This window comes from Labrus mixtus, chromosome 18 (genome assembly GCF_963584025.1).
Source record: "Labrus mixtus chromosome 18, fLabMix1.1, whole genome shotgun sequence".
NCBI lineage: Eukaryota > Metazoa > Chordata > Actinopteri > Labriformes > Labridae > Labrus > Labrus mixtus.
The window spans coordinates 4,149,398-4,175,376 of NC_083629.1; the positions used below are offsets into that span (position 1 = coordinate 4,149,398).

General features: G+C 39.0%; 2 protein-coding genes across 2 annotated transcripts; one reads left to right on the forward strand and one right to left on the reverse strand.

Moving 5' to 3' along the window:
• The first annotated feature begins 188 nt into the window (after positions 1 to 188).
• On the forward strand, positions 189 to 11,028 carry LOC132992776 (G-protein coupled receptor family C group 6 member A-like). The gene is made up of 6 exons (XM_061062277.1): positions 189 to 390; positions 478 to 775; positions 1,226 to 2,056; positions 3,136 to 3,339; positions 3,432 to 3,546; positions 4,387 to 11,028. The coding sequence occupies exons 1-6, from the start codon at positions 224 to 226 to the stop codon at positions 5,310 to 5,312; spliced, it is 2,541 nt and encodes an 846-aa protein (XP_060918260.1). The 5' UTR covers positions 189 to 223; the 3' UTR covers positions 5,313 to 11,028.
• A 48-nt stretch (positions 11,029 to 11,076) lies between these two features.
• Positions 11,077 to 16,216, reverse strand: odc1 (ornithine decarboxylase 1). The gene is made up of 11 exons (XM_061062278.1): positions 16,059 to 16,216; positions 15,184 to 15,322; positions 14,833 to 14,974; positions 14,454 to 14,627; positions 14,134 to 14,306; positions 13,797 to 14,013; positions 13,625 to 13,708; positions 13,328 to 13,490; positions 13,123 to 13,238; positions 12,783 to 12,997; positions 11,077 to 12,484 (listed from the first exon to the last, which is right to left on the reverse strand). The coding sequence occupies exons 3-11, from the start codon at positions 14,932 to 14,934 to the stop codon at positions 12,346 to 12,348; spliced, it is 1,383 nt and encodes a 460-aa protein (XP_060918261.1). The 5' UTR covers positions 14,935 to 14,974; positions 15,184 to 15,322; positions 16,059 to 16,216; the 3' UTR covers positions 11,077 to 12,345.
• Between the last annotated feature and the right edge of the window lie 9,763 nt (positions 16,217 to 25,979).

A 25,979-nucleotide genomic window follows, 5' to 3' on the forward strand; every position in this document is an offset into this window, starting at 1 on the left:
CTGAATCTGTTTTAAAAAATTCAAATCAACATGCTATTCATGAGATCTTTTTTCTTGTATCTGCGACTGTTTTGCATCAAAACAGGTTCTCGGGATGCAAATGATTTATCTGACCTCTCACAAGAGGAAGTTGCGTGAGAGCAGTAATCCAGGTGTCACTACATATTGCAGAGAGAGGAACACAGGAATGCACAGATGCACATTACTCCTGCGTGTATCCACCATGTCCTTGCACTTGTTTTTCATAACTTTGTGTGTGTCTTTCACTCATCCAGGCGGGAGTGATGTTCTGCATGCCTACTCTCCTGGGGACATCATCATCGGAGGACTTTTCCCTTTTCACAAACAAACTGATAGAAACACAACACATGGACCGTCCTCCTGCAGCGAGTAAGTACACAGCCTCCTTGAAGTCAACTTAAACGACTATGATGTGGTAGGAAAATTGTGGAAATTGAATTGGTTGCTTTTTTGCAGGTTTGACCTTCAGACATTCCTCCAAAGTCAGGTGATGATATACGCCATCAGAGAAATAAACCAGCGGACACCGAGGGTTCTTCCCAACATCACCATCGGATACGACATCTACGACACCTGTGGAGACGTCAGCTTCGCTATCGAAGCAACGCTAAAGCTTCTGAAGGATCAGTCAGACCCTAAGAGCTGTTTGGTATCTGAAAACTTTCAAACCAAAACAAAGGCAGTGATTGGTGCAAAACATTCTGAAGTGTCGATAGCTGTCGCACGGGTTGTTGCTTTGTCCTCAGTCACCCAGGTTTGTCTTTTTAAGTTCTTCAGAATGATTCTTTCTCTACCTTACACTCTGCAATAACTGAAACATTGAAAAACTCAAAGCTTGCATGAAATGGTTATAACTGACCAGCAAACTTAATAAAGTAAGTCATATTGCACCAATTTAGACATGAATTCACAAGGTCATTTTTACAACTGCACTCTGTCTTTCCATTCTTCATATTCCCAAGTTGAAGTCAAGTTGTTGGAAAGTTCAACTGCTGCTGTTAAAAGGGTTCTGTCTTTAAGCTGTAAATAGTATAAAAAGAGATGATCTGATATTTCATTATCATTTAAACTCTTAAGGAACGATAATTTCCAAGAAAATAAGAGAGTGGTGGGGGGGGGGGGGGTTGCTTATGGTTTGAAATGCATCATTGTTGCAAGCCGCTTGCAGAACAACGTTAATGTTATTTTTTCCATGCTGCTGCAGATTAGTTACACATCGACCACCCAGCTCCTGAGCAGGAAGTTGAAGTTCCCCACTTTTCTGCGAACAATATCAAGCGATGAATATCAGACAAAGGCCATGGCGGAGCTGGTGGGGAAGTTTAACTGGAAAACTGTGGCCATTATAGGAAGTGATGATGAGTATGGGAAATATGGCAGTGATAACCTTTTCGACCTCTTCAGTGAAATGAAAGATGTCTGCGTTGAATTTCTTGAAATCCTGCCAGGTGACTTTTCCAATAAAAAAAATACCAGCCGAGATCAACACCAGCCGAGGTTCGACAACAATCTGTGGAGCATCATTTATAACTCCTCTGCTGAGGCCATCATCCTGTTCACCAAGCTGTCCAATGTTGAAGTCATCATGCAAGAAGCAATTAGAAACAACCTCAATAGAACTTGGATTGCCAGTGATAGCTGGTCCACCTCTGAAAGTATCTTTAAACTCCGTGGAATTGAGAGGGCAGGTCAGGTTTTCGGGTTCATCTCCAAGAGGAAAAAGGTTCCCGGTTTTAAAGACTACGTCCTCTCAAAGTTCAACGGAACCACAAACACCATCCTGGAGCATTTCCTGACACTCAATCCACTTTGTCCTAAACAACCTGAGGAGAACAGTGAAGCAAACTGCTTGATACAAAACAGTCAACAAGGCTCCAACCGAAGTCTGGACCTGAGATGCTTGGCAAATCACATCGACCAGGATACATCATACAATACCTACTTAGCCGTTCAAGTCGTTGTTGAGGGTCTCAGACGCCTGCTGAAGTGTGACAGTCACCACTGTGGACGCAGTGCCGATTTCACAGCCTATGAGGTAAAATGGAATCATCTCGCTCACATATTTTGCATTACTTATGTGTTGGAGGGCTACCATTTAAAGCCTTGAATTTGGCAGTTGCCATTTTTTTTTGTTTCTTCCAGAAGTGACCATAATTTGAGATGAGTTATGTAAACATTGCTATATCTCTTTCTTGGTAGACAACTTTATCAAATTGTAAACGACAGGTTTCCTTAAAGCATGATGTGTAAAACGACTATTGGTTGAGACTAAAATGTTTTATTGTTTTTATTTACTGAGGTAAAATTCAAGTAAGACGTGGAGTCATTTCCTTTTTGTTTTGTTTCCATACGGACACAATTTTAGCAGAGATGCCCCCATTGAAAGAATACAGGTTCAACGAGCTTCTCTTTAAAAACCTAGACGTTCATCAACTTATTTTATACAGTTGGTGGTCATTACAGGAAAAAAGACAGGAACTTTTGTTAAAAAAAAAAGTTGGCCTGCACAGATAGAAGGGTGGCACTTTCTCTTATCTGTTTGGTAACAATAAGGAGAGTTGTAGTAGTTAGAGGTGTATAGAGGTGCTCTAGCTGATCATTGGAGAAGAAACAGTGATCTTAGCTCCCCCTACTGGTAGAAAAAGATACTAGCACCTGTACAACTTCCTAAGATATTATCATGAGTGTTTCATCCATATAACAAACAAACTGTAAAGGCTTCCTGGTAATTCCTCTTGATAAATAAAATAATAGTAAACCAAACACTTTGGTTTGTGTTCACATAATGGGTTCATTACCGAGCTTTTGATGGATCTGTGGGCGTGTTTTGTTTATGTTTGAAGATTCAGACCAGGCTTTTTTTTCCTGGTTTCCAGTCCACATGCTAAGCTACATTAACTGTTACCTGTAGACCTATAGTTACGAGACAACTCTTACACTATAAGTACACTTATCTGAAATTCACAGGGAAGGGCTTGTGAAGTTGATCACAAAACATCATTTAAATAAACAAAAACAAAGTATTTTTACTGAATTATCTATCTTGTTGAAGCAAATATAACCAAATGTCCTGATTTTACACAGATCAGCTTGTGTTTATGTTTGTTTTCACAGCTTCTTTTGGAAATCAAGAAAGTCAACTTTACTGTGGACACCACACAAATAGAGTTCGACTCCAATGGAGACCCTATAAGTTTAGGATTTGATGTTGTCTACTGGAACATGACTGCATCAGATATACAAACCATCGGAGAGTACTGGCCAAATAAATGTATCAAGCTTCCGGTTGAACTTGTTGAGAAAATGAGCAATGTGTTGGTAAGGTCATATCATAAACACAATCTGATATTTGTTTCCTGGAAATAAATAAGAAATATCAGTGCGTAATAATTCTGCTTTCTCTTGTAAAGGTCACTGCCTACAACTGCTCTAAAACATGTGAACAAGGACAGGAGCTGAAAATCAAACACAAGTGCTGTTATAGCTGTGAATCGTGTGCAGAAGGAGACTTCTCCCCCGGAAATGGTATGTTTTATTTTTTTTCACCTCAAACAGGATGAAAAGGTCTGCAGAAAACTAAACGTTGAAAAGCAGATTTCATTTTGTTTGTTGTGCAAAAAACAATTTATAAATACGGCAGGAAGGAACACAGGTTCTGTTTGATGCTCATAGCTACGATACCACATAATATCATACAGTAGTTCAATATCATACGGCATGGTAGTATGGAACAATATGATACTATATATGATGTGTCACGGTACGGTATAATACGATACCATAAGGCACGGTACAGTTTGGTACTATACGGTATAATACAGTATGGGGGCGGCCGTGGCTCAGTTGGTAGAGTCGGTCGTCTCAACTGTAAGGTTGGGGGTTCAATTCCAGCTCCTGAGGCACAAGTCAGATGCGCCCTTGGGCAAGACACTTAACCCTGTATTGCTCCCGCTGCTCCAGCAGAGTATGAATGTGTGTGAATGGGATTAGTTACTTCTGATGGTCTCTTTACTCAGCAGCCTCTGCCATCAGTGTGTGAATGTGTGGGTGTGACCTGCGGTGTAAAAAGCGATTTGAGTCGTCAGAAGACTAGAAAGAGCTGTACAAGCTCCAGTCCATTTACCATTTGATACAGTATAATATCACACAATATGATACACTTTATTATCGATTGGCTGTAAAAAGAAAGCAGACAAAGTTAGAAAAAAAAACAAGGGGATAGGTTTTTTCCACTGGGGGTGCCAAAATCAGCGCAAGCAGAAAGTTCCCCTCACAAGAGAGTTATTTAATTAAAAGATATGAAACAACACCAACATGTTTGTCCTTTTCTCATGCAGTGAAATGTGCATGTCTTTATCTCTGTAGGTTCGAAGTGTGAAAAGTGTGGTGTGGAGAGGTATTCCTCTCCACTGAAGGATACCTGTTTGGACAAAACCGTTGAATTCCTTCTCTGGTCCAACGCCTTCATCATCATTCTGAGTTGCTTGGCAGTCTTCGGGATCCTCGTCATCGTTGTGTTTGCTGTTCTGTTTACTATCTATCGTAGAACTCCCATTGTGAAGGCTGTTGGCGGTTACTTGTGTTTCTTGGAGCTTCTCTCCTTGCTGGCCTGCTTCTGCCTGATTTTTAGCTTCATAGTAGAACCCACTAAAGCCTCCTGCAGGTTAGGTCTGCCTTTGTTTGGCATTTCCTGCTCCCTCTGCATCTCCTGCATTCTGGCCAACCTGCTCCAAATCTTACTCAGCTTCAACTTTGATTGGAGCAAAGGCTCCTGGATGAAAAAGCTTAATCAGCCAGCATTGATCGTGATCGTTGTCCCTGGGGTCCAGTTGGCGCTGTGTGTGCCATGGTTATACTTCTACCCCCCCAGTACAGATGAAATTATATTGGTGAATACCATCCTGAAGCAGTGTACCAAAGGCTCCAAATTGTTCTTCATAGCCATGTTGTGCTACAACTCTTTCCTGGCCCTCATTTGTTTTTTGTTCGCATTCAAAGGCAAAAAGTTGCCCGATTTGTACAAAAATGCAAGTCTTGTCTCCATGAGTATGATGCTGTTTCTGATCGTTTGGATCCTCTTCATCCCCATTTATATCAGCAACTTTGGGAAGTACAAAAGAGCCATACAGAGTGCAGCCATTCTCGTTTTTGGCTACAGCATCCTCTTCCTTCACTTGGCCCCAAAGTGTTACATCATGGTGTTCAGAAAAGAGATCAATAATGAGAGGGCCATAACCGAGTACATCCGGAAACATTATGAGCAGAGAGGCATCGCTGTGGTGAAATCATAATCTCACATGCACACAGCTGAATTAATGACAAAACATTTCAAATTGAAATACAAATCATTGAAATGTGGAGAATATTGAAGTATACGAGCCAGACAGGAGAGAAGTAAAATCTGAAAAGAAAGCATTTTGTTAAATGAAGAGCAGAAATTTGGAGTTTTTCATCTCTGTTCTCGTCAGTTTTTTCTTTTTTTTTCTTCAACATTTAACTTCATTCTCAACATTGGATTTATCCATGTCATTTTGACTTTATTGTTAAAACTTTCAGCTCTTCATGTTTCATCTCATTCTCCACATTTGAATTAATTCTCAACATTTTGGCTCAATATTTCATCTTTATTAACAACATTCAACTCTATTCCCACTATTTGTTCTCTACCTCTGTCTAGACAATCCTCCCTCATTCTCAACAATCTGACTTCATTGTTGACCTTTGTGCTTTTTTTCATAAAGGTAATATTCTTGACATTTCAACTTTATTCTCAACACTGCATCTCAATTCTGGAATTTTAAATGGAAACAAAATCAGATTTCTAATATTTTGTTCTATACAGATGTACAATTGTGTTTTTAAACTGCAATTGAATTATTGTGTGTGTAGATAACTCAGCTTTGTTACGAGCAGGCAGATTCTGTTACCATTGTACATTTTTTTCTGTCTTCATGCTAAGCTAAGCTATGCTATGCTAAGCTAAATTGACCAGCATCATCCTTGATGTGTGGCAGATGGATGAAGTCTCATCTAACCTACAGGTTACTACAGGTTTACTAGTGAGTGTCACTAAACACTGTTTGTGCAGAGTATTGCTTCTGTCTGATCATAAAATACAATTTACTTAAAATCTGCTGCTGTATCATGAGACTCTTAACCTACGTTTCTCCCTTATCAAAATTTGAAAACAATTAATGAATGGGACAAAACCTATACAGGTTGAACATACAGTATGTGTTGTATGACACCTTTTACCTCCTTTACTTTTGCTCTGTAAATATTGATATTTGTGCGTGTTGGCAGTCGTAAACAAGCTTATCAGTTTTACATTTCTAACCAAATAGCCTTCAGGTTGTGTCAGACACTCGAACTAAACAGATCATGAAAGGACGGGTAGTTTTGTTATTTGCTGCTTTTAACTTTATCTGATATTTCTTTTCTTTTGTATTTGATAATGGTATATTATTTGTCTTTAAAAGAGACGATTTTTTGGCTGATGCTTCATAAAGGACTTTACACTGTCAAATGTTTTCTTTTATTTATGGGGGATGCTTAGGTTAAAAAAAAAAAGAAAAGGGAACCTTCCAACAATCCTTCTGTTTTGGGTCAGGATGATGTTAGGCATATGAACAGCATCTGATGAGTGGACAATCTCATTTCCCCCACCTCTGATTGTGTTGCTTTGAAGCCAGATGGTTGGTTGTGTTTTTCTGTCTGATGTGATCTTTGTTTTTAATGTGCTGTAAACCAGTTTTAACTGAGTCAGGTCCATTTAACTATAACTTCTGTAATGTTACTTTTAATATTTCCTGTATTATAACATGGATGGTGTGCCATGGTTATACTTCTACCCCCCCAGTACAGATGAAATGATATTGGTGAATACCATCCTGAAGCAGTGTACCAAAGGCTCCAAATTGTTCTTCATAGCCATGTTGTGCTACAACTCTTTCCTGGCCCTCATTTGTTTTTTGTTCGCATTCAAAGGCAAAAAGTTGCCCGATTTGTACAAAAATGCAAGTCTTGTCTCCATGAGTATGATGCTGTTTCTGATCGTTTGGATCCTCTTCATCCCCATTTATATCAGCAACTTTGGGAAGTACAAAAGAGCCATACATAGTGCAGCCATTCTCGTTTTTGGCTACAGCATCCTCTTCCTTCACTTGGCCCCAAAGTGTTACATCATGGTGTTCAGAAAAGAGATCAATAATGAGAGGGCCATAACCGAGTACATCCGGAAACATTATGAGCAGAGAGGCATCGCTGTGGTGAAATCATAATCTCACATGCACACAGCTGAATTAATGACAAAACATTTCAAATTGAAATACAAATCATTGAAATGTGGAGAATATTGAAGTATACGAGCCAGACAGGAGAGAAGTAAAATCTGAAAAGAAAGCATTTTGTTAAATGAAGAGCAGAAAGAAAAACAATCGTCCTTCCTTTAGTTTAGCCTCAATTTATTTGGAGTTTTTCATCTCTGTTCTCATCAGTTTTTACTTTTTTTTTCTTCAACATTTAACTTCATTCTCAACATTGGATTTATCCATGTCATTTTGACTTTATTGTTAAAACTTTCAGCTCTTCATGTTTCATCTCATTCTCCACATTTGAATTAATTCTCAACATTTTGGCTCAATATTTCATCTTTATTAACAACATTCAACTCTATTCCCACTATTTGTTCTCTACCTCTGTCTAGACAATCCTCCCTCATTCTCAACAATCTGACTTCATTGTTGACCTTTGTGCTTTTTTTCATAAAGGTAATATTCTTGACATTTCAACTTTATTCTCAACACTGCATCTCAATTCTGGAATTTTAAATGGAAACAAAATCAGATTTCTAATATTTTGTTCTATACAGATGTACAATTGTGTTTTTAAACTGCAATTGAATTATTGTGTGTGTAGATAACTCAGCTTTGTTACAAGCAGGCAGATTCTGTTACCATTGTACATTTTTTTCTGTCTTCATGCTAAGCTAAGCTATGCTATGCTAAGCTAAATTGACCAGCATCATCCTTGATGTGTGGCAGATGGATGAAGTCTCATCTAACCTACAGGTTACTACAGGTTTACTAGTGAGTGTCACTAAACACTGTTTGTGCAGAGTATTGCTTCTGTCTGATCATAAAATACAATTTACTTAAAATCTGCTGCTGTATCATGAGACTCTTAACCTACGTTTCTCCCTTATCAAAATTTGAAAACAATTAATGAATGGGACAAAACCTATACAGGTTGAACATACAGTATGTGTTGTATGACACCTTTTACCTCCTTTACTTTTGCTCTGTAAATATTGATATTTGTGCGTGTTGGCAGTCGTAAACAAGCTTATCAGTTTTACATTTCTAACCAAATAGCCTTCAGGTTGTGTCAGACACTCGAACTAAACAGATCATGAAAGGACGGCTAGTTTTGTTATTTGCTGCTTTTAACTTTATCTGATATTTCTTTTCTTTTGTATTTGATAATGGTATATTATTTGTCTTTAAAAGAGAAGATTTTTTGGCTGATGCTTCATAAAGGACTTTACACTGTCAAATGTTTTCTTTTATTTATGGGGGATGCTTAGGTTAAAAAAAAAAAGAAAAGGGAACCTTCCAACAATCCTTCTGTTTTGGGTCAGGATGATGTTAGGCATATGAACAGCATCTGATGAGTGGACAATCTCATTTCCCCCACCTCTGATTGTGTTGCTTTGAAGCCAGATGGTTGGTTGTGTTTTTCTGTCTGATGTGATCTTTGTTTTTAATGTGCTGTAAACCAGTTTTAACTGAGTCAGGTCCATTTAACTATAACTTCTGTAATGTTACTTTTAATATTTCCTGTATTATAACATGGATGGTGTGCCATGGTTATACTTCTACCCCCCCAGTACAGATGAAATGATATTGGTGAATACCATCCTGAAGCAGTGTACCAAAGGCTCCAAATTGTTCTTCATAGCCATGTTGTGCTACAACTCTTTCCTGGCCCTCATTTGTTTTTTGTTCGCATTCAAAGGCAAAAAGTTGCCCGATTTGTACAAAAATGCAAGTCTTGTCTCCATGAGTATGATGCTGTTTCTGATCGTTTGGATCCTCTTCATCCCCATTTATATCAGCAACTTTGGGAAGTACAAAAGAGCCATACATAGTGCAGCCATTCTCGTTTTTGGCTACAGCATCCTCTTCCTTCACTTGGCCCCAAAGTGTTACATCATGGTGTTCAGAAAAGAGATCAATAATGAGAGGGCCATAACCGAGTACATCCGGAAACATTATGAGCAGAGAGGCATCGCTGTGGTGAAATCATAATCTCACATGCACACAGCTGAATTAATGACAAAACATTTCAAATTGAAATACAAATCATTGAAATGTGGAGAATATTGAAGTATACGAGCCAGACAGGAGAGAAGTAAAATCTGAAAAGAAAGCATTTTGTTAAATGAAGAGCAGAAAGAAAAACAATCGTCCTTCCTTTAGTTTAGCCTCAATTTATTTGGAGTTTTTCATCTCTGTTCTCATCAGTTTTTACTTTTTTTTTCTTCAACATTTAACTTCATTCTCAACATTGGATTTATCCATGTCATTTTGACTTTATTGTTAAAACTTTCAGCTCTTCATGTTTCATCTCATTCTCCACATTTGAATTAATTCTCAACATTTTGGCTCAATATTTCATCTTTATTAACAACATTCAACTCTATTCCCACTATTTGTTCTCTACCTCTGTCTAGACAATCCTCCCTCATTCTCAACAATCTGACTTCATTGTTGACCTTTGTGCTTTTTTTCATAAAGGTAATATTCTTGACATTTCAACTTTATTCTCAACACTGCATCTCAATTCTGGAATTTTAAATGGAAACAAAATCAGATTTCTAATATTTTGTTCTATACAGATGTACAATTGTGTTTTTAAACTGCAATTGAATTATTGTGTGTGTTGATAACTCAGCTTTGTTACGAGCAGGCAGATTCTGTTACCATTGTACATTTTCTTCTGTCTTCATGCTAAGCTAAGCTATGCTATGCTAAGCTAAATTGACCAGCATCATCCTTGATGTGTGGCAGATGGATGAAGTCTCATCTAACCTACAGGTTACTACAGGTTTACTAGTGAGTGTCACTAAACACTGTTTGTGCAGAGTATTGCTTCTGTCTGACCATAAAATACAATTTACTTAAAATCTGCTGCTGTATCATGAGACTCTTAACCTACGTTTCTCCCTTATCAAAATTTGAAAACAATTAATGAATGGGACAAAACCTATACAGGTTGAACATACAGTATGTGTTGTATGACACCTTTTACCTCCTTTACTTTTGCTCTGTAAATATTGATATTTGTGCGTGTTGGCAGTCGTAAACAAGCTTATCAGTTTTACATTTCTAACCAAATAGCCTTCAGGTTGTGTCAGACACTCGAACTAAACAGATCATGAAAGGACGGGTAGTTTTGTTTTTTGCTGCTTTTAACTTTATCTGATATTTCTTTTCTTTTGTATTTGATAATGGTATATTATTTGTCTTTAAAAGAGACGATTTTTTGGCTGATGCTTCATAAAGGACTTTACACTGTCAAATGTTTTCTTTTATTTATGGGGGATGCTTAGGTTAAAAAAAAAAAGAAAAGGGAACCTTTCAACAATCCTTCTGTTTTGGGTCAGGATGATGTTAGGCATATGAACAGCATCTGATGAGTGGACAATCTCATTTCCCCCACCTCTGATTGTGTTGCTTTGAAGCCAGATGGTTGGTTGTGTTTTTTCCTGTATTATAAAATGGATGGTGTATGCTTATGAATAGACAAGAATGTTTTTAGTAATCTAGAAATGTCAGGAAGCTTTTTCAATAAAATAATGGTACACTGGTGTAAATAAAATAAAATAAAAATCTACACAATGTTCAACAGTGTTTATGTAACACAGAACTCTAGTCACACTGTAACAGTTCAGGCAGAAATGTTTAAACCAGTTCCTACTGTGGGACATCGTGCTTACAAGAGCGTCTTCTTGAAATTCTGCCCCATGTAAAAAAAAAAACACAACAGCAATAATTCGGCTCTGCACCTAATGTTTTATTTATTAAAAAAATACAAAACTCCAAAAAGTTTCCATAGGAAAGCGTTATGACATTGCAATCCCGTCTCTTTCGTATCCATTTCAAACATGTGGTTAAACACTGCTCCTTATTATTATCACGAACAGACTTCTTGCCTTCTACAAGTTACAAAAAAAATAAAGACAAAATAAAATAAGGAGAAGAGGAGAGGTGCAATCTGCTTCTTGAGTCCCTGTTTTTTGTTTTTTTTCTTCTTTTTATAAAGTGTTAATCTTGAAGATTCAGTTATTGGAGCAGCTGTGGCGTCTCATTAGGAAAGATTCACATGCTTGATATGAACTACATGTGCTTAAAGTTGACTCAAATGCTGCAACCACATTAATACAGAGTTACACTATGCATGCATGTTCACAAGTTTCTGTTTGTACTAATACATAGTCAAATGTTGCATTGGTTCTGTGAATACCCAGTAGACAGGCATTTACAAAATAAAACACTCAATAGTACAACGGTTAATATCAGTAGAAAGAATAAATATTTTTCTCCTTAACATCTTCAAGATTAACACTTGAGGGGTTCTGTACAGAAGCTGAGATCATGGAAAATATAAATAAAACATAGCAGCCATTTTTTGAGGAATAAAATCAACCCTCGACCACCTCTTTGCAGTTACCAACCACTTCTGCTGTTAACAGGGCTGTAGAAGAGTTCACTGTTAAATCACCCTCACAGTAGGAATTTTCTACTATTCTGCTCAATAGTATTAAATGATTAGCATGACGAACCCTTCACCACTTGGACTATTGCTACAGTTTCAAGTGTCGTGAGTCTTATGGTGAAGGGAACCCTTCAGCAAAGTAGTTGTGATTTTTAATTTTTTTTTACAAAGAAACAGTTCCTGGTTCAGAACATGTGATTTTCATAAACTACAGTACTCTAGGTCTTACAGTCGGACTCCAAAAAGAGACTTCAGTAAAACGTTCAAGTACAGAGTCGCCCTGTAACCCTCCGCCTAGAACACTAAAGAGTGTGATCCAGCCTCATCACTTTGAGGGTTGATCCAAAGCTTCCATACAGAACACAGAAATGTGTGCAACAACATGCCCCTCTCATTCTCCTGTCAAGTAACTGGCCTTGAAATGTCACGGTTTACATATGGGGAGAAGAAAAAAATAGAATAAAAAAGGAAACAGAAACTTCTCCAGTAAATAATAACAAAAAGATGCAAGATGTTGATAACTGTCGTGTGATGTACAGTACTCATTTAAACCACATGAGCCTGGAAGGGCTTTGTAGGCATCTCCAAGCTGCTCTCTCTGCCACAGCAGGCGGGCACTTCGAACAAGCTGGACTCCTCCGCAGGAGCTGGCATGCCTTGGGAACAGATCTGCTGTACTTGTTGCCTGTAGATAACAAAAACAAAAAGTTAGATTGTCTACCATTGGACGGCTTTGCGGCCTTTCTAGATTCTTCAAATCTACCTGCACTCAAAAGGCTTGAGTGCAATCTCACAAGCTAATGCTAGTTGCTCAAAGATTGGGGAAAAAGGTTGTTTGGTATTGTTGGGGATGAGGAGGAGAAAGATATTCCTGTTTCAGAGGGGGTATTTGACTAGTATACTGAAACCTTTAAACTGTACCGCTCTCATTACTTTGTCAGAAGTAGCTTTAACTACTTTCGGTGTCCGTGATCTTCACTTACCAAGCAGTGCGAGACATGACGTAGTGGATGTCAGGTCTTTGGAAGCCGTTGAAGGTGGAGGAGGCGGCCACGGTGTAAGCACCCATGTTCTCGAAGACCAGCCAGTCACCCACCTGCATGTCAGGCAGGCTGCACTGCTCAACAATGCGATCCAGGCCATCGCATGTTGGGCCCCAGATACTGCAGGGATACATGGCCTCATCCGGCTTTGGCTTCTGTAAGGATTAAGACGGATTAAAAAGACATACTGTTAAAGTCACCGCCAGTCATATCCCCTTTCTCACCAACTTTCACGATGAAAAACATTAATGCCATTTACATTCTTAAAACATAACCTTACCTTATGTAGTGTTGGCAAGCAGTGAGCGTGGTCATAGAGAATACAGTTGAAGGATCCATACACTCCATCATTGACGTAGTACATCAGAGTCCTGTCACTGGTCCCTTCGTCCTCTTCTGTGAAGGAAGCACATGTTTTGTTACTAGCTATTCTTAGAATAAACCTCATTTCAAAATGACACTCCTTTTCCAATGAAGATCTTTACCATCAGAAGCAGACTCGTCATCCATGATGACCTTCTTGGCAATGATGTTCACAACTAATGTGTAAGCGGAGGCAACGTAATAGCGCCCGGGCTCAGCAATGATCTTGATACCAGTGTCAGAAGGAAAATACTTGTCCAGGGCCGGAGTAATCACTGCTGTGATCTAGCAAGAAAAAAAGTAACCAACAGGTTAATATCAGTCCATCTGATAAAAACTCACTAGCCTTGTGCTATTAAAACAAACAAATTCAAATAATTAGTGCTTGGAACACTAATTTAAAAAAAAATGCTGGGTACCTCTTCAAATTTGAGTTCAGTGTCCTCTGAACCAGGAAAACCACCTCCAATGTCCAGGAGATCCATGTTGAAGCCCAGCTCATCCTAGTTAAGAATTTTTTTCAGGTTTATTATTCTGTGAAAACCTTTATGCAACTCGACGTCACAGATATGAATTCACTCAAAAACTTACCCCAATATCGAAAACACAGCGGGCATCAGCGATAGCCTGGGTGTAGGTCTCGGGATCAGTGCAGCCACTGCCGACATGGAAGCTGACGCCAATCACATCCAGCCCCAGTTCTTTGGCCCGCTCCAGAAGACCTCGACAAGCTTTGAGTGTAGCTCCAAACTTCACACTCAGTCGACACACTGCCTTTGAGTCATCTGTAGCAATACGAAGGACCAGCCTGAGGAGGGAGAACAAACAGTTAGTGAAGAGGACAAACATTTAGAGAGAAAAAGAAAGCAGATACTGATAAAGCCTTGACGGTTAAAAAAAAAAAAAAGGGGAGGGAAAAAAGTCTTACTTGGCACTGTCATGACAGCGTGCCACTTTCATCAGTTCCACTTCGCTATCAAAGGTCATCATCTGAACGCCATGGGCGGACGCATACTTGATCTGGGAAACTTGCTTGCAGGGGTTGGCATAAATGATTCTGCTTGGATCCACTCCCAGAGACTGAACCAGCTGAATCTCTGTCTAGAAAGAGACAAAGCCAACAAGTCAGCAAAAAAGTGCTAACTTAAAAACACAAGCTGCCAATGCAATTTCAGCTCATCATTAAGAGAGTTTTGTATTGTGTAAGCCTGAGAACATCTAGTGCTATGGACACTTTCCAATACACACCTTGCTTGCACAGTCAAAGCCAGTTCCCAGGGATGCCAGTGTCATGACAACAGCCCGGCTGTCGTTGCATTTGACAGCATAGAAAGGAGTGACTCGAGGCAGGGCTCTCACCCAGCGCAGTTGCTTCTTTAGCACATCCCCTAGGTCACAGATGTAGAAGGCGTCTCTGTCATCCTGTATTGGAATAGATGGAGGAATAAGGGACATATTTGTTTAAGAGAAGCAGAATACAATTAGAGAGAATCCAACTGAGACTATTCAACAGCAGAAATCAGACTAGGAGTGTTGGCTTTCAGTTACACAACTTGCTTTCTGTTGCATCAACAACAAATGGGGCAGTCTGTGTATCCCTTAATCAAGGACAGCAATGAATATTTACCGTCATGGACGTCTCGTTGATCTTTTGATCAACAATATCCTTGGCAGAGAAACCCTCCTCCAGGAACGAGAATTCAAACTCAGTGGGAGTGGTTGTGTTCATGGTCACAAGAAGTCCTTTCACGTTTCACTTCACTAGTAAACTGGAAGAGAGAGAGGGGGGGCATGTTGAAATTGTGTTGTGTAGTGAGGAAACAGTGTCTTGTGTCCTTGATTACTAATGTCTATTTTATTCCCCACTCATGGAAAAGTCACAAAACGTGCAAGTGAGTATCTCTCAAAGTACTTTATTGCAGGATAATTTTGTATGTACTATCTAAAAATGAAAAAAAAAAAAAGCAAACAAACTTACTTGGATATGAAAGAGATGGAATTATTGTTGTTGTAACTCAGGTGCAGAGGAGCCAAGGCGGTTCACCAGTGAAGTTAAATCCCTTCAAATAAGACTCTAGGCCTGGGCCTGCAGTGTGTGTCTTCCTAGAGTGGTGATTCTGTAAACAAGAGCAGGATTTCTATTATAGAAAAAAAATATAATAATAAATATATATATATATATATATATATATATATAAATAAAATACAATTTTGTTGCATACAAACAAAAGGAAAAGCTGAGTTAGGTAAGATGTCACAAAACTATCAATGAAAATGCAATCTACGGACTAAATTCATTTAAAATATTGTATGAAAATCACAAAAGTTATGAATAATGCTATTAAACCATTAGAATTGACTTCAAGACACACACAGGGCTTGCACACATTAACGACGCTCCATTTTATTCTATGGTGTGACAACTTGACACCACAGAAAGTCATTGAAAGAACCAAGTGTTTAAGTCCCGCCCACTCATGGTTTAATCCAACCGCGATGACACTCCGCCTCCAGCTTGTAAAGAATGGAAGGAGAATGAACCAATCAGAGACTAGCGGATGATGCGCCTCTCAATACGCCGGTTCCGCTCTTAATGCCATGAGGCGTTTTAGCATTTAAAGTAAACGGTAAACGTAGTTATCCTACTCTATACACTGATCCAAACTGTATTCAGGAAAACGTTACATACCTAGGTCAATAAATCTAAACATTTTCTGAAACGGATAAACGTAAGGAAAGTTTTCTTACCAACGTGATATAATAACCGTTAGCTAGCTGGTTGTAAGCTAACCAACCAATGTAAAACACCGACCACATATTAACTATTAACGCTAAAGTGATTTATTTGCTTACCTTAAAAAGCATTTACAAAGAGTTTGTCCATTAGACTCGAATGCTGGGGTGAAAAAATAAAGCAGCGGCCCTTCACGATGAAGTCTGCTGCTGGAGGTGAGCGTCTCTCTGCCGGGAATGAAACCAGAGTGGAAGCCGGTGAAGAGATTCCGACTGTATTTATAGAGAGCTTGTTACCACGGCAACGCAGCCAGCTGAAACCGGCCTCCTTTCCACGTATGAACCGGTTTAGCCTTGTCACCTCATCCACATGGTGGAAAAGACAGACAGAGACCGCTAGACAACCATAAGATTACAAAATGTAACTCAACCAGTTCAAACCGGACTCCTTGGCATTCTAAAACAAACTAAATGAACTTCATGCTTTCACCCCATTGTGGAAAAGTCAGACAGACAGAGACCACCAGTCAGTCATTGAGCTCCATTGGACTGTGAAGCCCAAGCCTTTGTTAGGATACTTTTAAGTACCCGACCTGCGAAGTCTCTTTGTCCATGTTTCCTCACTTTACTTAAACAAACGATTTGGTTTGACCGTTTCAAATCTTTGTCATAAACTTGAACTTTTTTTGTTCTTGTTGTAGGAGGACTATGCCTTCAATGGAAGCTTAAAACAAATTGAGAAAAAAACATTTTAGGAATTGGGATGCACAAAATGTCACATTTTTTTAATCATCACTAATATGATATGTCAATGCAAGAGAAAAAAGCAATTGACAAAGGAAAAACAATTTGCTTGGTTACATACTGTGCCATATATTCAATCTCATTATGCAAATGTTTTACCCTGCATTCATGGTTTGTACATGTTTTATTAATTTACACAGTACCTCAGAATAGGTAAAACCAGTAGGTCAATCTGTGTCCACCAGGAAGGACAGGAGTCAGGACTTCAGAGCACTATAACTGAAAAGGCATGCAGAGCAGATTATATAATTACATCTCAAATTGGAGGTCATTTATATAGGCTATATTTTGTATTTTAATTTCTTTCTTGTATTTTTTTTTTCATTTATTTCATTCTTTTTGAAATTATTTTTTCACATATTTTAAATGTAATCTTCTCTGTGATTGTTAATGGTTTGTTTTAGCAATCTTTGAATATCTTTTAATGTTTTTTCCCTCTGTCATGATACTTTTAATGTCATGTGAAGCACTCTGAATGTCCTTGTTGTTGAATTGTGTCATATAAATAAACTTGCTTTGCCTTGCCCTACCTGTACAAATACAGGTACTGTGTAAAGTACAGGTAGGCTACTGTGTTAAATATTTTTCCGATTTAACACAGTAGCCTAACTGTACTTTACACAGTAGCCTAAACTTTGGAAATCTGTAGCTCTTCAATATATATCTTTTATAGATGTTGGATCATTTTGTCATTGCCATGTAGAGTAATTATTGCGCAAAGCAGTCTATCTCGGCTAATTTAGATGAACAGGAGTTGTTTGGAGGATTCAAATCTTATATATTTTTGGGGTTTAGATTGCTGATTTGATAAAACCAACACAGATATTTTATGGGCATTTTCATTTCCCAGTCAATCTACAGTTAAATGAATCCCTGATGAAAAAAATCACAGCCCTCAAATTCACATTTTATGCTTTAATCAACCTAACCTCCTGATGATATGGACGATCATCAGAACAGGTTCCCATGGCCAGCTGGTGTGGATACACCTGCACTGTATGTGTGTTAATCTCAGAGGTGCTCACTCACATTTTCAGACGGCAACAGTCTGCTGTCTGAATGAGTGACCTCGCTCAATGGCCGTCTGCTCAGTTCCTGACCTTCCTGATGAGATTAAAGGAGATCACGAGATGACTCATATAGCACGGTGTCAACACATGCTTGTATATTGCAACAGCCCGGTAAAGTTCTGCAGTATTGATGGAGTTATATTACTGCGGTAATGAGCATTGCTGGAGAAAGTGTAACATTTTATCCTACCTTTATCTTTGCCTAGATTGGTAAAGTTAATAAAAACCTCTTGTATAGTGCTTAAACCTCCAAACAATCAAACTCCCCTACACCTGGAAACCTTCAGTTCCAATCTCTCTCACAAAGTCTAATCAGTCCAAAGGTCGCTTTCATAGACAGTTGGTTTGCGAGCAGACATTACCAAATGGAGGGAAAAGAAGAATTTGGTCAGTGTGACCTAACAGTACATGTGGTAATGTTGCACAGGCATTGGTTTCACTAACAGGAAACTTTAGGGCTTCATGGGGACCACATATCTGTGGGCTTCACTTAATATCTTTTCCAGGTCTTGACGCCACAATCAAGGTGGCTCCTACTCTTTGCACACCGGGGTTTCCATCCATTTTTCTGTAGAATTGGTGAATATAGTCATTTCTTCCAAGTGCTTTAATTACCAAAAAAAAAGTCCAAGGCACAGCCCTTTTCTGAAACGCTCAGAAAGTGAGAATGAGGTTTAGTTGCAAACTTTGACGATGACATAATCTGCAAGGATTTTCATGCCTTGCAGTTTCCCTTTAAGTCTCGCATTCGGTCTGAACTATTTGCACAGTAGCGGGGCACACCTCTGAAACAGACAAATGTCTGTCAGGCAGGAAGTGGACCAGCACTTGAGGATAATTTGTTTTCAACGGATGTTTATCAAATCACAAGATTAAAACACACTCTAAATACATTCCATAGAAAACACAAATTAGATTGTGTCTCTTTACACCAGTCATGCCCCTTTGTTGCATCACATTATTGTCACCCTCTCCTTCACCCCTGCTGGAGTTTCTGTTATCACTACTGTGGACCATTGTGGCCTTACCCCCACATTTACATGGCCTCAGAAAAAGACAAGGCTGATTATTGTTAAAGGCCGCCCACATGATACAGTGTACATGCCGTGGTGACTGCATCTAGCTTTGTATTTCTCCTCACGTCTTTGTTAGAACATACTTGCACAACAAAATGCCACAGCCACTTTTTTTCATCAGCAACAGTAATGAAACAGTCCAGCTTAGTGTGTACAAACACCACTGCTTTCACTGACACAGAATACTGTACTCACTTGTACCAAGATAAAGAAAGCTGATGCATGGCATAAGAATGCTCAAGTGAGACTGTCAACACCACATATCCAAATTTGTCATCCCATTTTTTCCACATAGAAATAGTTCATATCTGCGTCAGTGACTGGTCTGCAGCTTTGCTTTGAAAAAAGGTTGAACCCTTTATAAGCTCTAAACTGAAGTTATTGGTCTCAGTTTCCACCAATAAGTGGCAACATTCAGTGTTGAAAAATGAAGGATTCTCCACTAAATATAAACAGCCTCAAAGATATTCTGGTCAGGTCTTTGCTTAGTGATTTAAATATTGTCTTACATTTTATCTAAAGATCTCAGTTTTTCTGTGGTTGTCAGGTGACATTAACATGTATCATTTTGAAGAGCTAGAGAATTAAAAAGCCTGTGCTTACGCCTTTAATTTAATTTGTTTAATTTGAAAATGTTGACTCCATATCGTTCAGCATGAACAATTGCAGCTATCTGTTATTTGAGATAAGATGCTAAACTTGAAAAGCGGTAAAACAGGTCACTTTCAAAAAAAATTAACAGCTATACTTGACACAGTTAATTTGGTAAAACTGAATGCTTGACAAGAAATTCTTCAGATTGCTGTGAAAGGGACTTGACAATATTTGGCAGCCCTTCCCCTAAACCTCACATCCTGCGTTATCATTGACTTGACTCTAAATGGGACCATTACTCACAAATGAACATTGTGCTGTTTCGGAGAAAACTTGACTGACTTTTGACTTAAACAACAACTCATGAGGAATATGTTTGCTGTAATGGCTCCAGGGAAAATTCATAATTGGTTCATAGGCTTTCATACAATTTGACATCTTTTTTTTAATCTTTTGCGACGAGTGGAGTGCCCCCCTGCTGGCCATTAGTAAGAATGTAGTTCTAAGGCACTTCTACATTTGCACTTTTCAAATCTGAGGCAAAGTCCACTTCTTATACAGCCTGAATGAAAACCTGTATTAAATGAACATGCTTCAAGTGGCATGCATGAGTTTGGCATGGTTTTTGTATTAATTTTTGTGTGTGCAAAAAAACACTTGCTATTGTATAACGCAGAGAGTGTGTATTAGAGCTGGTCCCAGTTGATCTAATAACAGGAGTGTAATATGAGGAAGTCACACATTTGTGCCCTTTACTGCATGTTTTGGTCACATCATGTTTGAATTGTTTTTATTTATTGAGCCAGGGACTGCTCAGAAGGCATCTATTAATTATCACAGCAGTTACGGCCTTTAAAAATACGAGATACTGTTAGTGGTTTCACAAAGTTAATCTGCATCGACTTGTTGCAAACAGAAGCGACTGATTCTTTTAATCTTTTAAACCCACTCATTCTTTCACTTAAAATGAAGCTGTGAGATCAGAGGTGAGAGATTAGAGGCTTTTACACTTCATAAGAGGTTAACAGGTAAAAATCCACCAAGGCTTGACCCAAATATAACATCAACATGTGTAGCTTGGCCTAGACAACTACTTGTAGGACCGGAAATCCTGGAGGTGGCACGTGTGGTGTCTCGTTACTCTCTTGACTCTGCTCCATCAGTCCTTTCAGATTAGACAGAGAGATTATTCTTCAAATAGATTAACCGACTTTAAAGCTCTGACCACAGACGTCACCCAGAAAACTAGGTAGAGTTAAAACCAGGATGGGCCAGCCACAGGAAAGAATAGGTGCATTGTGTATACTGTAATTTCATCCCTGAATATAGCTACAAATGGTGATGTTGTCTTTTTGAATGTCAGTTCAGCTTGGCCTTAAATGATGAGATGTAGCAGATCAAACTTAAATGAGACATTACCGTGACAAAGACATTCCATGGAAAGAGTGAAGGTTAAATGTCAAAAGCTGTATTTTTGTAAAATACACAGACAATGGGCGGCTTGTAATTTGGGTCATACCGCGATACTTTAAAGGAGTAAATGAAAGGTTTGGTTTGGTCGGTCTCTGCTGACTGGGCTCAGTCTGGTTATTCACAAGGCAGATGGCACACAGTCGTGTCTTCTTGACTTCATGTCTAGATGATCTAGTTTTAGTTGAATGTCTTCAAGGCGATTACAGAAAAAGCAGAATGACATTGTGATAGTAACATATATGTTGCACAGTGCTGGATTTTATATTTATGTTCACCGCCTCCAACAACGGAAACAAGCTACCCCATGAAACTGGGTTTGAGTTCAGTCTGAAACCAAAAGTAGACTCAGAGGGCAGAGCAAACACCAAGCTGTGGGAGTGTCACCCACCTGGGGGAGGGGTTACTGCCCTTTGTGATGTCATGAAGGGAAAATCTCAAAAACGTCCTGTTTGAGCACACATTTTCTAAAAAGAGGAGCAGGCAAAAGACAGAGAAGATGGACTTTTCTGGCCAGGATATGAGTGTTAGGAAAACATGGTAAGTGTATATTGTATAATATGTGACCTTTAAAAAACTCTACTTCTCCCCTAGCTTTTCTATTGTTACATTTTTTTTCCAGGTTTCAAGTTTGTTACTTAAGTATATGTTTTGAAAGTCACTTACCCAAGGTTGGTGATTCCAGTTTCCACCTCAAGACAAATATGGGAGCAGCATAATGTTTTTAACGTTCAGACATCTCTTTTGTCTTGTATCAGTGTGTGTCTCAAATCTGAAGGTCAGAATTACATCAAGTTTCAAGAATCCTTACAAACATTGAAAGGCCCTTTTACTTATCAAAATGCTCAATGATACAATATTAATTCCTGAAACTGAAGACGTCACATCTGCTCTGTGCTCTGTTGTTTGTAACTCTCTGTTTGTCCTTTATTGTTTTCCAGGTTCTTCAGCAGCTCTGCTGCTGACACATCTGGGTCACATCTGTCTACACCACTGTTAAAGCTCCCTGTGACAGAGACCGAAATATGTTATGATCACTTGAAGATATTCATGTGATTAAAAAACTAAGAGTCACTTTAATAAAGAACTTTTTAGGGGAGTACTGTTCCCCGAGTTTAAGTTAAGAGTAATTCAAGATATATTTATAATTATGTGTTGAGCTACTTTACTGTTAGTTTGATGACAATTTTGATTGTTGCAGTAAAAGGTTAATACCTTTGCTCAGACTTATGTTAAGACACATTGTGATAAATGTCCCTGTTCTGACAGCATAAAAGATTTTATCAATGATTTTAATACATACAATGTTGTGACTTTCTACAATCACAGTTTCCCCTGAATTAGATTTAAACAATCAGTGCATTGCTTTGCCTACAGTAGCACAATATACCTACATGTACAGTGAGTATATAGAATTGTATATCACCTATATCGTAATCTCTATTTACAGATTTGACATTAATGTATTCTGTCTCTGTCTATTCATAGTGCTCTTGTAGACAGATTAGTCCTGACCAATCACATATCAGCAGGCTTGGGTGTATGCAGGAATAACCATCTATATATAGTGCAAAGGCAGGTGGAACGCAATCCACCATTATTACATCCTGGCTTCCAATTGATAGTTTATCACAAAGCTTCTTGATGTTGTGTTTACCTGACCTCCATTCACCAAATCAATCCTTTGAAAGTGTTTTTTTTTCGACCGTCTTGATGACACACCTGACACCTTTAATTGTGTACAAATCTGCACAATGATGTTATGTAAGCAATCTTAACACCCGATAGTTTCAGATATCAGGCAGTAATCGGTTTCCTTTTGGTATTCATACTGCTGAGAGACGCGAGGGTGAAGCCTCTGTGAAACTTATTGTTTACTGTTGAACTGAGACTCAACATAAACCAAGGAACAGGGCGCTCTTCCAAGGGATCTACTGAACCAAGAAATGACAGTGGTTTCTTTTCAGACATCTGAAAGGGTTTCCTTGCATATAATCTGAAGACACAAGTTGCAAATTAGAGTGTAAATAATGCAGCGGGCAGAAGAGGAAGTCGTGTCTGGAAGTTGTTCAATGCTAACCACCGGCTACACCAGAATTACTGAGAGGCAGGCTATCATTCTGAGGTTACCTGTATCGTGATATGTATCCAACCACCAGTCTTTCTTATATGTCAATTTGTGAAGGTCAATCAGAGGCTACAGTTTTTCTTCTATGTTCAAATGTGTTATCATTAATTCAAAAGAACCCGTTTAAATCAAGCCGTTAAGTACAGTCCTAAATATAACAGAAGGTTGCCGTAATAAAATTAGCCTTTGACCACACAGCTGCCCCACTTGTCAGCTCGGTCCCTGGAGAGCTGAGAGGAGTCCCTGTTTAATCCGGCTCTCTGCTGACTCATCATTTCTTCTTCTTTCAAGGTTGAGTTGGTGATGCAGCCGGCATTGTCGAGATTTAGGCTAAAAAAAAAAAAAGGAAAAAAAAAAAGTGATCGTATTTTCACTGGAACATCTTTTGTGCTTCCCTAGACTGGGCTGAAGCTCGGTGAGCATGCTGTGTCAGCACATTTTACTCCTTTGAAGTCACAGGCGGTGGAGAGGGTTCACATTTTAGGTGTCACGGATCACATTTAATTTGCTCTGTGAAATTTTGGGGAAGGGAAAGTAGAAGCAAAAGGTCAAAACCAATGCATACACACCGGGCCTGTGCTATACTACAACCACCTGAAGAGGCCTAAAGAGTTACAGCAAGTATTCTTAATAAAATAAAACTACATTTAATTAATTACTGATACTTTTATATGACCTTGAAAGGTAAACCAGACCATCAGTGAGAAGATCTGCTACATTTGATATGTATTCTTCTCATCTTCTTCTTGCCTGTTGCTGCTGAAATCTGGTCCAAATCTGATAAGGTGATTTACTGGATGCAGTAAATTACATTCCTTTCTGTGAAGTTTCAGTCAGAAGTTTGAGCCAGTTTAAGGGGATTGCAGGATATCCAAGCGAATACTACTCACATGTAGGCTACAGGATAGGATAAGCAAAGAGAGAAAACTAAAAAGTTTCAATGGACATGTGCAAAAACAATCTTGGTCAATCTTGGCCCAACAATGATCAGAAATGTTTCCTCTTTCTTGTGGACAGGCTATTATAGTGTCAATTCCTTTATACAATAAAATGCAATACAAACGTATTCCTTTTACAGATCTATGGGGTGACAAGTAGCTCAGTCTGTACGTACTTGGGTTGGGAACTGGAGGGTCGCGGGTTCAAGCCCATGTGCGGACCAACAGTATGGAATTTGGTCTGGTGGTTGGAGAGGTGCCATTCCTGAGCGCTGCTGCAAACATCTCTGGTGGGCTCCCTGTATAGCAGCCCCATCTCTCCATTAATGCATGTCAATATAGGTTTGTGTAATTGGTTAAATCTGTTCATTGAATGCTAAACATGGATCAATCGTAGCACTAAGATATGGAACATCATTGTTACCTCAACTGCAAACATTTGTTTAAAAAAAATACAAATGAATGTTAAAGCTAGCCAGATCAAGACCTTTATGACATAAGACATACCGCTTTTGTCCACAGGGTGCGCCAAAATCAACAATGAATAGATGCTCCTCACAGCTACTCCAATAGAAGATGATGGTTAAGGGATATTGCAGAATGGCTGAAGCCTTCATACTCACAGAATGATCTCATTGTAAGACAAAACAGAGACGACTTCATTACCAACTGCACAACCACAACTTCTTTTAAGAGCCATGAGTCATTTTCCTTCAGCTGAAGAGTCTCTGATTGCCTTAACAAGGCAGCTCAAACACTGCAGAGATCCAAAATAAAACAGAAGTCTGAGCACAATGGTGACTATCATCACCTCCAAACTCCTTTTCTGTTTTGTTTTTTTAATGACGGCCTTTATTTAAATTTGATAGTAAAAAGACGGTAAGCATGAGGAGAGAGATGGAACGAGACAAAAGATAGTCCTTGCTGGAATAGAGACGGGATATTGTGATTTCATGGCACACGTGGTACATCTTCCCATGATGACCCGAGACCTACAGGAGCACTTAAAAAATATGTAAATTAACTTTTAGACTGGATTGACATTTGCTATCAAATACCACGTCCTTGCCTTTTCCTTTTTTTCTTCAGTGCCCGCTCTGGTTGACCCACTTCCTTTGGCCTGATTGCCAGTTGTCATGGAGAGGCCAAAGCATTGTGCAAGGAGAAAAGAGAGGCCATTTGCTGGGAACCCTGCATAAAGAACTTAACCAGATGACACTTTGCTAAATGATGTTTATTTGTTCTGCAGTGGGACAGTGTCACCGGTTTCCCAACACAAAGGAGTGAACCAGATTGAATCTTTGTCCTCTGGCGTCAGTAACCAACTCTCTACTGATGGAAATCTGTCAACAGGCACCTGGATAGAAAAGGTCAAGTTCAACCTTAAAAAGGTTTTGTTAAACACTGGGTTTTTGTGGCTAAGTATATGAAACGCTAACTCATTTCTGTAGAGTTTAACAGTGTGGTTGGGGAAGTAAAAGTCCCATTCATTGATTTAGAAATATTAGATTATTAGCCGTAATGTCATAGCCATCCAGGGTAGAATAACACACCTAAGTGTTAAAACCACAAGAATCAACCAGCAGAGACTACAGGAAACTACAGATCCATTGCCAAGAAATAGCCCAGCACATAACCCTCAGCCCACCGTCAAATTGGGCTTTGTCGTCTTCTCCCCTTCTTGCTTTTGTATCCCAATGGGTCATGGTGAAAATTCTTGGTGACATCAAATGAGTTCAAATGAGCCCTGGGGGCCGGTGTTGGCATGCTGAGGGGGCTTTGACGCACCCCCCTCCCATTTGAAAAGGGCCCACACTGGAGCAGAGGGGGTTCACACCATCAGCATGTTGGGGGATGGGGAGGACACCCAGGCTGTGCTTCTTTTTCCAAGAACTGCAGTCGTTGGAAGAGGAAAAGGAAAAAAATAAATCTCCTCCCCTCCTTTTTATTTCGGATTTAAA

What these genes read in the sequence shown, in the direction of transcription:
- LOC132992776 (XM_061062277.1), top strand. Translation starts at nt 224, where the DNA reads ATGTCCTTGCACTTGTTTTTCATAACTTTGTGTGTGTCTTTCACTCAT. An exon ending in CCGATTTCACAGCCTATGAG is followed by an intron (nt 2,057 to 3,135) that starts GTAAAATGGAAT and finishes TTGTTTTCACAG; the next exon opens with CTTCTTTTGGAAATCAAGAA. An exon ending in AGAAAATGAGCAATGTGTTG is followed by an intron (nt 3,340 to 3,431) that starts GTAAGGTCATAT and finishes TCTCTTGTAAAG; the next exon opens with GTCACTGCCTACAACTGCTC.
- odc1 (XM_061062278.1), bottom strand. Translation starts at nt 14,934, where the DNA reads ATGAACACAACCACTCCCACTGAGTTTGAATTCTCGTTCCTGGAGGAG. An exon ending in CTGAACTCAAATTTGAAGAG is followed by an intron (nt 13,491 to 13,624) that starts GTACCCAGCATT and finishes TTTTCTTGCTAG; the next exon opens with ATCACAGCAGTGATTACTCC. An exon ending in GTCATGTCTCGCACTGCTTG is followed by an intron (nt 12,485 to 12,782) that starts GTAAGTGAAGAT and finishes TGTTATCTACAG; the next exon opens with GCAACAAGTACAGCAGATCT.